At 38.1% G+C, this 19,069-nt stretch overlaps 1 protein-coding gene across 11 annotated transcripts in view; it reads left to right on the forward strand.

The window, feature by feature from the left end:
- The window catches only part of SCAI (suppressor of cancer cell invasion), a 190,187-nt gene that overhangs the window by 112,605 nt on the left and 58,513 nt on the right, over positions 1–19,069 (forward strand). For all 11 annotated transcript variants that reach the window (XR_012424403.1, XR_012424400.1, XR_012424401.1 and 8 more), the window contains 6 exons: positions 7,524–7,619; positions 8,769–8,855; positions 10,313–10,411; positions 16,882–16,978; positions 18,438–18,536; positions 18,682–18,834. Coding sequence is in view for 3 of the 11 variants with exons in the window: in XM_045372623.3 (XP_045228558.2) it covers positions 7,524–7,619; positions 8,769–8,855; positions 10,313–10,411; positions 16,882–16,978; positions 18,438–18,536; positions 18,682–18,834 (631 nt within the window). In the remaining 8 variants the exon portion in view is untranslated. The remainder of the gene's footprint in view (positions 1–7,523; positions 7,620–8,768; positions 8,856–10,312; positions 10,412–16,881; positions 16,979–18,437; positions 18,537–18,681; positions 18,835–19,069) is intronic.

The following is a 19,069-nucleotide window of genomic DNA, read 5'->3' on the forward strand; positions in this document are numbered from 1 at the left end:
TGCCTCGGCCTCCCAAACTGCTGGGATTACTCAGGCATGAATTAGTGTGCCTGGCCTGCCTGGATAATTTTTTTAAAAATGTTTTGAAGAGATAAGGTCTCTCCATGTTTCCCAATATGGTCTTGAACTTCTGGGTTCAAATGCTCTTCCCGCCTTAGCCTCGCCAAGTGTTGAGATTGCAGGCATGAGCCATCATGCCCGGCTAATTTTTTCTTAATGTATTTATTTAAAACTTCTTTTTCAAAATAACATATCTATATGCATACATGCACAATTATATGCTTGTAAGTAAATAAAGGAGGACTTTCTCGGAATGAAGACCTAGGTTATTTGGAATAGAAGTGGAGGAGACTTACTCTATACATACCTTTTGTGCTCTTTGAATTTTATACTATATGTATAAATTACCAATTCAAAAAATGAATTAAAATATAACCTCATAATTAAAAACATGAGTTTTACAAGGTGAAATAATATAAAAGGGCTTACACTATGAAGTAGTATTGTCTGAAACATCCCTCTCACCTAGAGTCCTCATTGTTCAGAGGCAATCACTTTTGACTCTTTCTGATTTTAGTTTTCCTGGCATTTACTTTCATTTCTTAAATATACTTTTATCACTCTTTCTTGGTTTATTAATTTATACATTCTCCTTTGATATCCTGCCACAATAAATGAAAATTTCATTTACCTAAAAGCTACTCCTTTCCCTGCCCCATAGAAATAGTAGCAGGAAGGCCAGGCGTGGTGGCTCACGCCTGTCATCCCAGCACTTTGGGAGGTGGAGGCGGGCAGATCACGAGGTCAAGAGATCGAAACCACAGTGAAACCCCGTCTCTACTGAAAATACAAAAAAATTAGCTGGGCGCAGTGGCGGGCATCTGTAGTCCCAGCTACTTGGGAGGCTGAGGCAGGAGAGTGACGTGAACCTGGGAGGCGGAGCTTGCGGTGAGCCGAGATCATGCCACTGCACTCCAGCGCCACTGCACTTGACAGAGCAAGGCTCCGTCTCAAAAAATAAAACTAATAATAAGCAAACAAATAAATAAAAGAAATAGTAGCAGGAATAAGAATACTAATAGCAACTAACATTTATTAGTGCTTACTTTATGCCAGGCCTCTTTCAAGTGATTCACACATACCGTCTAATCCCCACCATACCCTCTGAATTTACGTTACCACTATTCTCGGTTTTCCCGTTATTCAATTTATTTTATTTATTTATTTTTAAGACAGGGACTCCCTTTGTTGCCCAGGCTGGAGTGCAGTGGTGCAATGATGGCTCATTGCAGCCTCAACCTCCTGAGCTGAAGCAGTCATCCCCCCTCAGCCCCCAGAGTAGCTGGGACTACAAGCATGCCCCTGGCTAATTTCTTTTTAAAGTAAAAACAAGTTTATTAGAGAAGTAAAGAAAGAAAAGAATGGCTACTCTGTAGGCAGAGCAGCCCCGAGGGCTGCTGGTTGGCTAATTTTTAAATTTTTTTGTAGAGACAGCATCTCACTTTTTTGACCATGCTGGTCTCAAACTCCTGGCCTCAAATGATCCTCCTGACTTGGCCTCCCAAAGTGCTAGGATTGCAGGCTTGAGTCACTGTGCCTGGCCCATTATTCATTTTATTAGTCATATTGTCAGCTACCGGCAGCACACTTTTTAAATGCTAATCATAGATGATAGTATTGTCTAATTTTTTTGTGTTTTTACTAGGTGCTGTATATTGTTCTCAGCTCCTTACCTGTATTAACTCACTAACTCTTGTCATCAAACCGATGGTCTAGGCTCTATTATTATTATTCCCATTTTATAAATGAGGAACTAAGGCATAAAGTTTACTCTGTGTAAGATTGGGTAGACAATTAGTGGTACCAAGCCAGCCTGACTTCAAAACCCAGTCCTTTAACCCATCCATACACCGTATTGATGGTGTCCCTTTGATTCCATTTTGTAAGGTAAATTTTCATTCCCACTACTTTCATCATCTTTTCTATTTTTTCTTTGTTTTCTTTGTTTCCTTCCTTCCTTCCTTCCTTTCCTTCCTTCCTTCCTTCCTTCCTTCCTTCCTTCCTTCCTTCCTTCCTTCCTTCCTTCCTTCCTTTTTTTCTTTCTTGTCTTTCTTTCTTTCTTTGATAGAGTCTCACTCTGTTGCCTAGGCTGGAGCACAGTGGTGTCATCACAGCTCACTGCAGCCCCGACTTCCTGGACTCTAACGATTCTCCTGCCTCAGCCTCCAAGTAGCTGGGACCACAGGTGCATGCCACCACACCTGGCTATTTTTTTTCATTTTTGCTAGAGAGAGGGGTCTTACTTTGTTGCCCTGGCTGGTCTTGAACTCCTGGGTTCAAGCAGTCCTCCCATCTCAGCCTCCCAAAGTGCTGGGATTACGAGCATGAGCCACCACACCCAGCCTCTCTTCTTTTCTCATGCTTAGTTTTGGTCAGTTATAACTTCATGTTTTTATTTCACGGAACATAAAATTTATTTACCATTCTATAATCATAGTTAAATATTTTGTGTTTGATCTATACATGGATTCTAAAAGTTGAAAACAGATAATAAACAACATTTTGACATATAACTATGTAAATATTGTACATAGCAAAGCCAGGAATTGAGAAATGATCTTCCCTTCTCTGTAGTTCCAGTGTATATCATAAATGAATTCATCCTTACATTCACATTCAGATGGATCACTCTTTTTTACACTATTTGTTTTGGGGGTTGGTTGGTTTGTTTTGAGACAGGTCTTGCTATGTTGCCCATCCTAGAGTACAGTGGCATGATCACAGCTCACTGCAGACTTGATCTTCAGGCTCAATGAATCCTCCCATCTCAGCCTCCTGAGTAACTGGGACTACAGGTGTGTGCCACTACACCTGGCTAATTTATTTTTTATTTTTTATTTTTATTTTTGTAGAGACTGTGTTTTGCCATGTTGTCCAGCCTGGACTCGAACTCCTAGGCTTGAGCTGTCTGCCTGCCTAGGCCTCCCAAAGTGCTGGGACTACAGACAGGAGCTGCTGTACCCTGCCCTGTTTTTCTTTTGTAAACTCTCTGGGTTGAGTCCTTTCACATGTGGTTCCTTTCTCATGTTTTCCAGGTTCCAGCTTTCTTCACTCTTTTATATGGAAGGCACTAGGCTGGACATTTGCAGTTTGCCCTTCCAGGTCTACTTTTTTGCTTCTTCTCCTACCCTGGGAGACTAACCTTTGTAGGCTGCTCCAGCTGATACTTTTGCCCTCTGTCTTCCAGTTGGGCTCCACCAATGGAAAGGGTCAGCAGGAAGTTGGAGGGCAGGAGTAGAGTGAGCACAGATGTGGATTTCGCCAGCTCCCTCCCTTAAGTTTTGGGAACTGCCCGTTCCCCCTGCTGCACCAGGCCTAAGGGATAGTAACTTAGCCACAGGTCCTTCAAGTGTTCCTTGTTGGTTTCCCTTGACTCTGTTCACATCTTTGTAGCCTCTTTGTTAAACTCTTCCCAGTGACCCACTTGGTGGGTCATCTTTTTCCCACCAGGATTTTGATTAGTGGGAAGTAATAATATTGATATTTCTTCATCTAATAATGATATTTCTTCATCAAGTGTTGTTCTTTCAGAAGTTTCTTGAAATCTCTCATCTACTGATTGCCTCCCTCTCTTTATTTCTGTATGGAGCCTCGAGAGAGAAGATAAAATTACATGCTCAGTCCATCATGTATTGCTTTTTTAATTATATTACTCTTTTTAAAAAGAACATCTTTATTGGGGTATTCAAATATCTTATAAGTTACCTTTAGGAAGTATACAACTCAGTGGTTTTTAGTATCCTCACAGGTTATGTGCAGTCAATTTTAGAACACAGTTTAGTCACTACAGTCAATTTTAGAACATTCACTATCCCCAAAAGAACCCTGTACCCATTAGCAGTTATTATCTTTACTTTTTAAATGTGGGAAATAAACCTACATAAAAGGACCAGAAAAACGTGATGCTCTTGAGCTGTATAAACTGACTCCAGCCTACCTGTTATGCCTTATTTTCTTTGTTGTTGTTATGCCTTATTTTCTACTAGTTCCATAATACATCATTTATTTAATTCAGGCTATTTTCCTACTTGTGCTACAAAGTGTTATTAACTTATAATTGTCAGTTTTCTAGACTCCTTATTACTTTTATTCAGTGTCATGTAATTTAGTATTTATTTGCAGTTTTTTCTACATATGTGATCATATTTTCTGTCTATTAAACCAATGATCCTATTAATTGAATAGATCACTTTTCACATTACTTTATATGGCCTTCATAATTCTTAGCACTTGATAGAATATTAGTAGACTGGGCGCAGTGGCTCATAACCTGTAATCCCAATACTTTGGGAGGCCAAGGTGGGTGGATCACCTGAGGTCAGGAGTTCAAGACCAGCCTGGCCAACATGGTGAAACCCCTTCTCTACTTAAAAAATACAAAAATTAACCGGGCATGGTGACAGGCACCTGTAATCCCAGCTACTTTGGAGGCTGAGGTAGGAGAATTGCTTGAACCCAGGAGGCGGAGGTTGCAGTGAGCTGAGATAGCACCACTGCACTCCAGCCTGCGCAACAGAGTGAGACTCCATCTCAAAAAACAAACAAACAAAAACAGCATAATATTAGTAATCAGGTTTTCTTCTTCCATTGAGTGTCTTCACAATACACCTTGCCTAACAGCAAGGTAGGTGACACCAATAGCAAGATATCCCGATGGTGCAAAAGGAAAGCTACCCAGAGGCTGGGCATGGCGGCTCATGCCTGTAATCCCAGCACTTTAGGAGGCCGAGGCAGGTGGATCACCTAAGGTCAGGAGTTCAAGACCAGCCTGACCAACATGGCGAAACCCTGTCTCTACTAAAAATACAAAAATTAGCCGTGCATGGTGGCATGTGCTTGTAGTCCTAGCTACGCAGAAGGCTGTGGCAGGAGAATCACTTGAACCCAGGAAGTGGAGGTTGCAGTGAGCTGAGATCATGCCACTGCACTCCAGCCTAGTGACAGATAGAGACTCCGTCTAAAAAAATAAATAAATAAATAAAATAAAATAAAATAAAATTCATTTTACTACTCAACATTTGAGTGTTTTCTCTGTTTTAAATATTTCTGTAGATGTTTTAGTTATAGGGATCAATATAAATACAGCCTGTACTTCTTTTCTTAATTGAAAGTAGTGCTAGTGGTGGTCATAGGGGTACTGATTTAGACAGAGTTGAATTAGCACAACAAAGGTAGACAGAAAAACTCAGAGAAAGGGGTAGGGGTCCCAGAAAGAAAAACATGTATTTTACCTGGTAACCCTAAATAGAAGAGACTGGCTCTAAATTGTTCATCTGTGAATCTGCTGATGGTACCTAGGGGTCATTGTACTGTTCTCTCTACTTTTGTGTATGTTTGAAATTTTCCATCATAAAAAAATTAAAAGATTTAACTTTAAAAATCGATACCTTTCACAAAAACAATGAAAATTTGAGACCTTACGGTAATATGAACCAGGAAATATAGGACCTTTATGGAAAGAGTTAAAAATGTATTTAATGACAATGTTTGTACCATAAATGGAAAGAAATGCTATTGACAAAATTAGAAAAAATACAAATTCCCCAAATTGATCTCTAGATTTATTCGCTTACCACTAAATTCAATGAATGTGTTGCTCCTTTTTTTTTTTAAAAAAAAATTAACTTCAATAGTACAAATCTTGTGAAATGTAGTTGACTCTTTATAATTTGATTCAAGTTAGCTCCATGTACCAATAGCCATACCCTAAATTCTTTGAGACACGTCTGTCTTCTAGACTTTATTAGAGATACCTTGAGTTTATCATGTTTCTACAAGACAGCCAAATTCTTAAATACCTTTCCCGAATCTATTTTGTCCCACTGAAGAAAGGTACTTGGGGCCATCTTCTATCTGTTTACCGACTTTAATGAAGAAGTTTTGCCCTTGAAAATGAGGCTGAATTGTAATTGGCATTTATGGGTGGCATTTCTCAATTATATCTTTTACAGTTATGCATTAGTAATTGTTGTATCGTTCAGTCTTGTAAGTTCTTGAATTTCTGAATTTTCTTTTTCTTTTCAACTCCGCTTGCAGCTAATTCTTTTCTGAGTCCATCTTTTTCTCCCAGTATTTTAAGTGTAGCCAATAGCATCCAGGACTAGCAACATACTGTTTCCCAACCTCTGTGTATAAATCAGCAAGTTCATTAATCATATTATCTGCTTTCTCAGTTTTCTCAGGCAAATGCAGTGTTACCATTGCATTAGATAGGTCATCATTGTTTCCAGCCTTCAGTAACAGTTACTTGCTACTCAGTCGCAGTTGCAGGTGTCACGTATGTTACATGTTTGTTATGGCGATAACCTACTCCTGTTAACAGTTTCTGGACTAGCTTTTCCTAAGTAAGGCTGCTGTAACAACCCTCACATTGTATGTAGTGCCTTCCTACAGTAGAGAGATATTTCTAGCTCCCATGTTAGCTACAAGTTGTCTGTGGTTTTGGGGCTCTGTTAAATGTGTCTTAGTGTTCCAGACTGAGGAACAGCCCTGTCTTTGTCTTAGGTCAGAGGGAAAATTGAAAATGCCGAAACACTCAGTGCTCTTCATCTTCTCGTGAGATATGATATAAATAACTTACAATTATATTTCATTAGCCAAAGTAAGTTAATATGGCCAGGCCCAATGTTTGTATGGTAGGGAGTATTTGCCTCTCAAAGACTGTGCTATAGGCTGGGCACGGTGGCTCAAGCCTGTAATCCCAGCACTTTGGGAGGCCGAGACGGGCGGATCATGAGGTCAGGAGATCGAAATCATCCTGGCTAACACCGTGAAACCCCGTCTCTACTAAAAAATACGAAAAACTAGCTGGGCGAGGTGGCGGGCGCCTGTAGTCCCAGCTACTTGGGAGGCTGAGGCAGGAGAATGGCGTGAACCCGGGAGGCGGAGCTTGCAGTGAGCCGAGAAGATCGCGCCACTGCACTCCAGGCTGGGTGACACAGCGAGACTCCGTCTCAAAAAAAAAAAAAAAAAAAAAAGACTGTGCTATAAGTCACCAGATTCAAGGACAGGGTTGTATATTTATCTTATAGGGAGAGGGTAGAATAGTGTAGAACAGTAATACCATCTACATGTCCATTTCTAGGTATATTTTCTAAAGCAGTGTTTTTCAAACATTCAGCTGAGTTCTTAGCTGAAGATAAACATTTGGAAGGTGTCAGTATATAAGTGAGTGTGAATAAGATCACCCAGGAAAAGGGAAGAGAGTACCAGAAACCTCATGGGAGAGGCATCTGCAAAGAACACTAAGAACAACCTGTCAGAAGTAGGGAGGAGAATAGGAAAAGAGCATGTCCTGGACCCTAATTATAGAATTATTTCTGCTCCAAAAAGTGTAACTTTTTTTAAAAAAAGAAAGCCTGAATGCAAGCATTCTACATCTATCTGGTTTGTACCATCACAAGACTTAATTTCCAAATAGCATAAGAAGTTTAATATTAATATATACTCATTTACTATTACAGAGATTTGCCACAATATGGACAGAAGCAGTGGCAGTCCTATTTTGGAAGAACTTTTGATGTTTACACCAAACTCTGGAAGTTCCAGCAGCAGCATCGGTAAATGAATTTCATAGTTAAAGGAGAGCAAAGGCCTGTTTTGTATTACTCACAGTTTTTATCTTCACTACTTCAGTGCTTTTTATCTTGGTGCTTTTTCTTTTTTTTCACCAAAGCAAAGGTAAATCTTGGTGCTTTTAAAATAACATATTTCATCTTTATAACCCAAATGAAAACAAATTTATTTCTTTCCTATTTATTTAAGATTTTAAAATGTATGGCCAGGCATGGTGGCTCATGCCTGTAAACCCAGCATTTTGGGAGGCCAAGGTGGGAGGATTGCTTGAGCTCAGGAGTTTGAGACCAGCCTGGGCAGCATGGCTAAACCCTATCTCTGCAAAAATTAGCCAGGTGTGGTGGTGTGCAGCTGTAATCCCAGCTACTCAGGAGGCTGTGGCACGAAAATCACTTGAACCCTGAAGGGGGAGGTTGCAGTGAGCTGAGATTGTGTCACTGCACTCCACCTTGTGCAACAGAGAGAGACCCTGTCTCAAATAAATAAATAAATAAATAAATAAATAAATAAAAATAAATAATAAAATAAGGCTGGGTGCAGTGGCTCATGCCTGTAATCCCAGCACTTTAGGAGGCTGAGGTGGGTGGATAACTTGAGGGTCAGGAGTTCAAGACCAGCCTGGCTAACATGACTAAAAATACAAAAATTAGCTGGGCATGGTGGTGCACGCCTCTAATCGCAGCTACTCGGGAGACTGAGGCAGCAGAATCACTTGAACCCGAGAGGCGGAGGTTGCAGTGAGCCCAGATCATGCCACTGCACGCCAGCCTGGGCAACAGAGCCACACTTTGTCTCAAAAAAAAAAAAAAAAAGTAACATTCTTGTCTGATTTTTAAAGACAATATTATATGTGGAATGGTTCAGATCAACTGGAGCATAGGTAGGATGATTTATGGTTTCATTCTAAAATACATGTTTATTGGCCAAAGTAGTTTCTTTTTATATTTCAACTTATAAATAGACATTTAATAAATGCTCTTTAAATTTAATGGAATGACTATGTTGAAATCTAATGAAAAATTCATTAGCTTTGCTGAATTGGATGGTATTTTATCCTATTGAATTTACAGATTTGATTAGTTTTGGAATTTATAGACTCTTATTTCTATTTTCTTGTATCCTATATAAAACAGACAAGTCTTGGATAATCGGTATGGCTTGAAGCGCTGGCAAATAGGAGAAATTGCTTCCAAGATTGGGCAGCTATACTATCATTATTAGTAAGTAAATTACACATGGAAAGAGTCAAGTGTTGTCTGATTAAAACACAGCATGCAGAAGTATACATAGTATACTCATTGCTAGGCATGAAAATTGTGAGATACAAATGAAACCCTAGTAGTTCGGGCCAGATTGATCAAGACAATGTTGTGCAATAACCTTCCATAGTCAAAGTACTATTTGTTTTAAAGGCTTGCCTCCCAAACACTTCATTTGGTCAGACTCATTTATAACTTAAAAATTTGATCTTGGTTTTAGATAAATGATTAATACTAAAGGATTTATTGTTCTTACAGCTTCACTTGTCTTAATAATGTGTAGCATTATATTGTAACTTGTATGTATGAATGAATGATTTTCAGAAGGATACTTAAAAAAACTCATATTTGCAGGATATGTTTGAAAGATATTTTTTATTATATCCTTAGAGCACTAACATCTGTATAGTCCCATCTCTGAGCTCAGAAAACAAGAAGGATCCTTTTAGGAATCTAAATCTCATTATCCCAAAGTGATGATCAGGTATACAATAAAAAAGGCTTGGACCATTTGTAATCTAAAAGGCAATAAAATGGCTGGGTGTGGTGGCTCATGCCTGTAATCCTAGCACTTTGGGAGGCCAAGGCAGGTGGCTCACCTGAGGTCAGGAGTTTGAGACCAGCCTAGTGAAACCCCATCTCTACTAAAAAGACAAAATTAGCCAGGCGTGGTGGCGGATGCCTGTAATCCCAGCTGCACAGGAGGCTGAGGCAGGAGAATTGCTTGAACCTGGGAGGCAGAGGTTGCAGTGAGCCGAGATCATGCCATTGGCACTCCAGCCTGGGCAACAAGAGTGAAACTGTCTCAAAAAATAAAAAATTAAAAAAAAAAAAGACAATAAAACTTCTTCCATTTCCTACATTTTGGCATATCATTCCAAATTCCCACCATTAAAATCACTCTTTTGGGTAGAATATTTTCTTAAAAAGTCCCTTGTAAAACTAGAAATGTGTTTTCTCGGGTAGAAATATTTTCTTAAAAAGTCCCTTGTAAAACATAATTCATTAACATCCCCTGAAGATTAATATGGATTAGTGCATTCCTCAGTTCTGTGAGGAAAAAAATTAAAGACATGGGCCAAAGGACTGTATGGATTTGAGGAAGTGGCCTAGTCCTGGGAGATAAGGATTTCACTGGATGGAATGCTGTTTGAGTCACTTCAGAGAAGGAGGGTAATGTGTAATATGGGTTGGCATCAAAAAAGGCTTGGATGCAGCGAGGAGGTTTTTCAAAAATTTTAATTATTATTTGTTATGCATTTTAAGGGTGATATTGCCTTGCCGATTCAAATTTAGGACAGTCATTCCCACCCCCTCACCCCACGAGATAGAGGAATACAGCACTATATAGAACAAGTATTTACTGTGGTGAAGAGTCTCTGACACTGTCATATTTAAAAATGTATTTTTTCTCATAGCTTACGCACATCTGAAACCAGCTATCTGAATGAGGCTTTTTCCTTCTATTCTGCAATCAGACAGAGATCATATTATTCTCAAGTCAATAAAGAAGACAGGTATGTATCTGCTATGTTTTTAGAAAGATGAGGATAAAACACTCAGTCTTTAGTCTGCATGGAAATTGTGCGGAAAAGCTTACATTTGTTTATAACTTGCACTCATTTACCAGACTTTATTGAGTGCCTACTATGTAGTAGACCTTCAAAAGCATAGAGAGGTATATGTTACCTAAGCAATAAACATCAAAGATGTTGTAACAGATGTCACAATACCAAAAGAGGGTTGGGTTATTGTTGTACAAGGGATTGACTTCACACAGATTTAATACAAAAGAAATGACTCCAAAACAAGGCTTAGCTAATAACATTTATTCTTTAGCCTGTGTAATCTTAATTCATGTCTCTTCAAAAGCCTGGTGACAACTGTCATGTAGGACCAGGGAATAGCCTGCTAACATTGTTTGAATTTTCTCTGTCTCTCTTTTTTTTTTTGAGATGGAGTCTCGCTGTGTCACCCAGGCTGGAGTACAGTGGTGCGATCTCAACTCACTGCAACCTCCATTTCCACCTCCTGGGTTCAAGCAATTATCCTGCCTCAGCATCCCAAGTAGCTGGGATTACAGGCTTGTGCCACCACCCCCAGCTAATTTTTTTGTATTTTTTACTAGAGATGGGGTTTCATCGCATTGGCCAGGCTGGTCTCGAACTCTTGACCTCACGTGATCCACCCACCTTAGCCTTGCAAAGTGCTGGGATTACAGGCATGAGCCACCATACCCAGCCTGGATTTTGATTTTGTTAATTCCAGATGAGTATGAAATTGTGGAAGAAGTCAGAGATCTTCTGGAGAATCTTTCTTGCTAGCATTCTGGGAATTGTTGGATGAGAAAGTTCAGGCACAGAAGGTCTGAATATTCTCTCTACCCCAGCAACAGAACTCACAGTTTTTATATGGTGAAAAGATTATATTCTCTTAGCAATAGAAGAAAACAGTTTTGACATGTTTTTCTCGAGAACACTTTGTGGTTAACTGTTGTAAGCTTTCCAACTAAACAGTGACATTTTGGGGAAAGCCCCACTCTTGTAAATCTCTTTAATTTCCTTGCATGTCTTGTTCAGACTTGTCTAGGGGCGTTTGCATGGCACATGTAAGGGGTGCAGATGCTGGAGTGTACATTTTTCATATCTTTTTGTCATCCCCTTACATCAGAAGTTCCATCAATTACTTTTCCCTTAGGTTTTCCTATAGTTTGCTTTACATATTTTCAATACAGATATATTTCCTCCAATCCTAATTTTAAAAAAATTATTGCTATGCTATTTGTCTTAATTCTTGGTGAGATAAATTATATCTTAAAAAATGCAAAAGAGCTGTGTAACATTTTATCAGCGTTAAAAATACATATAAGCAGAGAACTATTTTAAGTAATAGCAAAACACCTTGTATAATTTACTTTTCTGCATTTTCTAATTTGACAAAAGGGAAATTGGCTTTAATCTTAATATCCAACAGTTTGATTTCTTGCCATAATTTTGTGCCTTAATAACAAACATCCAATTTGAATTGTTTTCCTGTGCAGTTTCCTAGATCAGGGCATATTATTTAGAAGTAGGATTATTTGGAATCGGGATGACAAAAACTCTTGCTTTGTGCCAGTAAATTAGAATCAAAGGACAATCTGGTGTGCAAATCCCTGGCCTTGCTGTGTGTGGTTAGGAGGGTGTTTGTTCAGTTGGTAGGTTGTTTCTTAGTTCACACAGGGTAAGAGTGCCAGTCAAGATTGCAATCGGCAACAGCTGCTAAAATCAAGAGCCAGGAGAGAAAACCAAGTAAGGAAGTATTCCACAATTTCACAGTTCATTTAAAAGGCAAAAATCTTCACTCCTCAAAAGGAACAAGTTCTCTCTGCACTGTCTCAGCAGCTAAGGATTATGTTGCGACCAGGAGGAGTAAGTAGTTTGTTCCAGCAATCTCAAGGTTAGGGTCTGTCACTGAGCATAGACCACTCCCAGAACATCTCGTTCTATGGGTCCATCGTACTTAGGAGAGGAGATATTACCATACAGCCACTCCTCCTAGGAGCTGCACACCCCAATTCTGTTGTAAATGGCCAAAGCTGAACCTGGTTGGATATGGAGAAGGTGAAGATTCTGAATACCCAGGAGGTTGTGGGAGATGTTACAGTGAGCCACCTGGAAGAACAGAGTTTCCTAGGCAAATATGTAGTTAAAGAGTCAGGGTCTTGTAAGTAGTGAGCCTAGCAGGTTGGACAAGGCTGGAATTCTGGAGTCCAGAAGTTTGATAAGAGCTTAAAAAAAAGGCCGAGTGCAGTGGCTCACACCTATAATACCAGCACTTTGGGAGGCCAAGGCAGGTGGATTATGAGGTTAGGAGATCGAGACCATCCTGGCTAACATGGTGAAACCCCCTCTCTACTAAAAATACAAAAAATTAGCCAGGCGTGGTGGCACGCACCTGTTGTCCCAGGTACTCGGGAGGCTGAGGCACAAGAATCGCTTGAACCCGGGAGGCGGAGGTTGCAGTGAGCCAAGATGGCGCCACTGCACTTCGGCCTGGGTGACAGAGTGAGACTCCATCTCAAAAAAAAAAAAGCTTCATAAAAAGCCTTCAATTTTACATTCATATTTCCCACTGGAAAAAACTTAATACTGTCACCACTTATGTTGATGTTGACAACATGTCAACATGTCATTTATTGTTCCGAAGAAACATAGAGTAAGTAAAGTTTGCTTGTTATTATTTTAAGAAAAATAATTTTAAAGAATATAAGGAGCTTTGGGAGGCCGAGGCGGGCGGATCACAAGGTCAGGAGATCGAGACCACAGTGAAACCCCGTCTCTACTAAAAAAAATACAAAAAATTAGCCGGGCGCGGTGGCGGGCGCCTGTAGTCCCAGCTACTCAGGAGGCTGAGGCAGGAGAATGGCGTGAACCCGGGGGGGGCGGAGCTTGCAGTGAGCCGAGATCGCTACTCGGCTCCAGCCTGGGGCACAGAGCAAGACTCCGTCTCAAAAAAAAAAAAAAAAATTGAAGACTTTGGCACTTCGTAATGGTGCTGATGATAAAGAGGGCTTGATGTGGACCCTTCCAGTGAGTCACATTCTTTTTTCTGCAGTTTGATATGGAGTTAGTTGGTAGGCTAGGGGTTGTGGTTCAGGTTATCGGGCTTGATTGAGGTGGCCTGTCATGTATGAGTGGACAGCACTGACGCATTTCATCTGTGCTTTGCTGCAGTTCATCACAGTGGCTTCCGAAATAGAAAGCACCCACCCACTTCTGTATGCTTATTGAATATAAGGATCAGCTAACTATGGCCTGTTTGCTTGCCAAATTGGGCCCGTGGCCTGTTTTTGTACTGTGTGGCAGTTTAGAATTTTTTTTTTTTACATTTTCAAAGGGTTGTAAAAAGGGAAAAGATGAATATGCTACAGGCACCAAATGTGGCCTGCAAAGCTTAAAATATTTACCATCTGGCCCTTTGTAGAAAGTTTGCTGGTTGTATAATCCATTATATAGATTCATAGAACCTATTTTTTAATAAAAAAAAAAAGTAACAGAATTAAGTCATTCAAATTTCAAGTTTGAATTGACATCATCCCTCTACTAATTTTCTTTGTTTTGAATTCCACTTTTGACAATGTGATAGGCTAGATAACCTGAAATACTAAACACTTAGAAATGCTGGATAAAATAGGACAATCATCCTTTTAAATGGAAAACCTAGCCGTCAAGAGAGTAAGGAAGGTCCCTAGTTCATTTTCCCATTGCTGTGGTGACCTTGGAGGCTGGGGCGATTGGTTTGGGTGACATAAAAGAGCAAGGAAGAAGAAAATTGAAACTAGAAGGGGAAGGTATGATATACAAGAAGGATTGGTGAGAAAAAATTATCCCCTTGTATTCCAAAACATCGATTTGATGGGGCAGTAATCATCATAACAATGGCTGATGGACATTATTAAAATAAAATGGAGCCAAATCTGGATAACAATAATATGAAAGAAGAAAGGGGATAATTAAACCATTCTAATAAGATCCAATTATTGTTCAGAAGAAACATAGAGTAAAGTTTACTTGTTGATATTTTAAGGAAACTATAATTAGAATGTATAACTTCAGAAGAGGTAGAGGGAAAAGTGAGTAACAAAATGATCATGACAATGAAAGGCAGGAAGGAAAATAAACTCCAAAAAGTATAAGTAGCGCAAAATAATAAAATAGAAACAAATCCAAATCAAAGTAAGTAAAAGTGATCTAGACTTCCTGGTTAAAAGACAGAGATTATCAGTATGCCTCTTAGAAAAACCCAGTAATATACTGTTGTTAAGAGATTCTTCAAGGCCAAGAGTGGTGGCTCACACCTGTTTTCCCAACACTTTGGGTGACTAAGATGGGAGGATCGCTTGAGGCCAGGAGTTCAAGACCAGCCTGGAAAACATAGCAAGACCCAGTTTCTACAAAAAAATAAAAATAAAAAAATTAGCCAGGCGTGGTGGCACATGCCTGTAATCCTAGTTACTCAGGAGGCTGAGGTGAGAGGATTGCTTGAGCCCAGGAGTTTCAGGCTGCAGTAGTTTATGATGGTGCCACTGCACTTCAGCCTGGGAAAAAGGGCAAGGCTCTATCTCTTTTAAATAAATGAATAAATAAATCCTTTAAAGATGGAAAGTAGACAGAGAAAGATAATGAGACAGCTACTAAGGGGAAGAAACGTGTACGTGTATATGCATTTCTTATGTGTATACTGTGTGTATATTTAAAGGAAGAAAGTATTATTGAGAATAGAGGTTTACTCTGTAATTATGAAACCAACAATTCAGGAAAATATAAAAATCATAAACTTATATTTACCTAATAACATAGTATTATAATAAAGCAAAGTGTTTTTTTAAAGTGGGGAAATTAATAAGTGATTTAATATACATGGGAATTTTTGATATATTTAATAATTCATATATCAAGAAGACAAGAATTACAAGATTTGAGTAACAATTAAGTTTGTCCCAGTGTACCTAAAATTGTGTGCAACAGTAACTGTATATATGTTATTTTCAAACATATGAAAATTTGTGAAATTAACTGATACTTGCCACAACACAAGTTTAATGCAAGGTTCAATAAAGTGTATGTGGTCTAACCATGGTACGATTTCATTAAAAACAAAAATAAAACATAATTTTAAAAAATCAATAGCTGCATGTGCAGCCCAGCTACTTAGAAGGCTGAGGCAAGAGGATTCCTTGAACCCAGGAGTTCAAGTCCAGTCTGAGCAACATAGCAAGACTCCATCTCTTAAACAACAACAACAACAAAAGTTTGTCAATCAGTAGACACATTTCTAAGTAACTCATGGGTCAAAAGAATTTTTTAAAAATTTTATTATGGAAAATGTTGAACATATACAAAAAATATACTGTTGTAAGGCTATCATATTTGTGATGTAGGATATGGAAAGCAGGAGGAAATGTCAGGTTTGAACTGATAATTGGTAAGTGTAAAGTGTTATGTGTGAACAGATTAAATATATTGTAAGGGGCATTTGATAAGTTAAAGGATCCATATTGTTACTCCTAGCAATCACTTAAAGAACAATAACAAAGAAGTAGTATAACTAGGAAGCCAGTAGATGATATAAAATGGAACACTAAAAAATATTTGATTAACCAAAGAGAAAGCAAAACAGGAACAACAGAGGAACACAGCAAGAGAAGGAGCAAATAGGAAACAAACAGCAAAGTGGTAGATATAAACCTAGCCAAAGCAATAATGACGTTAAATGTAATCGGTCTAAATACATCAAGTAAAAGGCACAGAGATAGTCAAAGTGGACAGATAATCAGGACCTAAGTATATATTGCCCACAAAACATGTGAATTTAAATTAAAAGACACAGATAATTGAAAGAAGAATGAAAAAAGATATACAAACAATAAGCATGAAAAAGCTGGCTGGCTTATACTAATGGCAGAAAAATGAGATTTTAAGACAAAGAATGTTCTTCCTGGAATCCTTTTCACCTCATATTTTCCTGCCTGTAGTCCTCCACGCTTCCTTGTATTCTTAACTTAAATATTAATTACTTTCTTTAGGAAGCCTTTTTTCACCTGCGATCTAGTCCTGTGGGCACAAATAGCATTCTATATTTCTCCTATCATTATATTATTCCATTGTGTTTTAAGCATTTATCTCTCTCCTGTATATTTTAAGTTCTTTTCTGTCTGTAAGATCTTTGAAGAAGGGAATATCTCTAGTTTTTTACAATTGTACTTTTAGCAATTAACGTAGTACCTGATGCACCTAAGTTCTCAATACTTGTTGAATGAATGAATATATGAGTAAACAATAAATCAGTAAGAAATATGTTAAAAAGACTATATGGGTTATATGTGGAAATGTTTATAATTGTGCAAAAAAGGATGGAAAGAGTTTTAAAAGCCATTGGAAAATTTAAAAAATCAAAAAGCATTCTTTTTTAATCTAATAAGTAATTTTTCATTTATCTTCCATAGACCTGAATTAGTAGTTAAGAAGTTACGATATTATGCAAGATTTATAGTAGTTTGTCTTCTTCTCAACAAAATGGATGTTGTAAAGGATCTGGTAAAGGTAAATGTACTTTAAAATAGTTCAAATTCTAATCTCTAATTGTATATGGATGATCTTTTTTTTAAAAAACAGATTTTAGGTTAAAATAATTTTGATATATCAAAATAATTACAACATTCAAAGTATAGTAACTTCTGACAAGGGTAATGATAAAAATTTTCCAAATCTTCTCATGTTCCAAATACACTAATCTGAGATAATTATCTTGATTCCTTGCTTTTGTCCTTTCTGCATGTTTTACATTTCAAAGCCCATCAATGGATGGCTGGAAATGCAAACAAACAAAAGACTTACTTTAAGGGAAAATAATTGAAATATTATGTCAAGAAAAAGTACATAATGCTTTACAAAGGTATTGGGAATGATTTTCATTTTCCCACCACTTTACGGTGCATGAAGTCTCTCCTTCGTTAACTCAGGTGATAAACAGTTAACTCTCTTCAGATCCACTTAATACCTGTAATCATTGCATATGAAATTCTGGTTGCACTCTGTACTCAGTAGTTTCAATGGCATACTTAATTTTGTATCAAATATAATGTGCCAATTGGTTTTTTGGGTTTTGTGGGTTTTTTTTTTTTTTTTTTTTTGAGACAAGGTCTCACTCTGTCACCCAGCTGGAGTACAGTGACATGATCTTGTCTCACTGCAACCTCTGCCTCCCGGGCTCAAGCAGTCCTCCCACCTTAGTCTCCTGAGTAGCTGGAATCATAGGCTCAAGCCACCACTCTTAGCTAATTTTTGTGTTTTTTGTAGAGACAGGGTTTCACCATGTTGCCCAGACTGGTCTCAAACTCATGAGTTCAAGCTATCCGCCAGCCTTGGCCTCCCGAAGTGTTGGGATTACAGGCGTGAGCCACTGTGCCCAGCTCAACATGCCAGTTTTGACAAGGCCACCAGAAGTAGCTCTCCATACTTCTTTTCTACCTTCCTTTATACCCAGTTATCATTAAAAATATTTCCAAAAACTGTATAATATAAATCCAAATAAAGTCAGGAAGTATTTTTAGAAATATATAATTTTTTGTAGTGGTAGGATCTCACTATGTTGCCTAGGCTGGTCTGGAAATCCTGGTCTCAAATGGTCCTCCCACCTCGACCTCCCAAAGGGCTGGGATTACAGGTGTGAGACACTGTATCCAGCCTCATTTTTTTTTAATGTTAAAATTTTTGCATTTCTCTTTTCTGATTTTTTCATTAATGAATTCATTGCTGATGTAGTACTGATAGAAAATAGATCTCTGTAAAGACTTTATTTGATGGGTATTATTATGAAGTTTGTGACTTTCAAAGAAAATTTGTTTAGTTTTCATCTTTGTTTTTGGTTATAATCAGGACTGTGTATTGATAATAATCAAATTTTGTAAGTATGTCGATTTCTGTCAGGAATATGGTTCTATATGGCTGTGTATTTTTATGGGTTTTTTAATAACCTTTTTTGTAATATTTTTAAAATCAGGAATTGTCAGATGAAATTGAAGATTATACTCACCGATTTAATACTGAAGATCAAGTGGAATGGAACTTGGTGCTTCAAGAAGTAGCAGCTTTCATTGAGGTCAGTTTTTGATAAGAAAAATCATAATTATTGATAAATAATGACCATGTAGTTTATGTTTTTATTGTGTCTATATGTCAAGAAGAAGGAATCACTTACTATATTGATATTTAGTCTTGGCCATTCTTACTGCTTTTTTCTTTAGGCGGACCCTGTAATGGTATTAAATGATGATAATACCATCGTTATCACATCAAATCGCCTTGCTGAAACAGGAGCCCCATTGCTGGAACAGGGCATGATTGTGGGACAGTTGTCTCTGGCTGATGCACTCATTATTGGTAATTGTAATAACCAGGTAAAGAATTGTGAAGGAATTATGCTTAAAATTCACTGTGAAAAATAGTGCTATTGATGATCACAGAATTATTTTCTTGTAAATATCCTAACATCCTCTTATGAAGAAATTGCTGACTAAATTATGCTGTGTGCATATATGGAATATATTACAGATATTTAAATACCTTAGAATTTTTAATAACATAGGAAGATATTCATGATACAGTAAATGAAAATAAACTTGCCATGGAGCC

The sequence above is a fragment of the Macaca fascicularis genome, chromosome 15 (assembly GCF_037993035.2).
Source record: "Macaca fascicularis isolate 582-1 chromosome 15, T2T-MFA8v1.1".
In the NCBI taxonomy this organism is placed as follows: domain Eukaryota; kingdom Metazoa; phylum Chordata; class Mammalia; order Primates; family Cercopithecidae; genus Macaca; species Macaca fascicularis.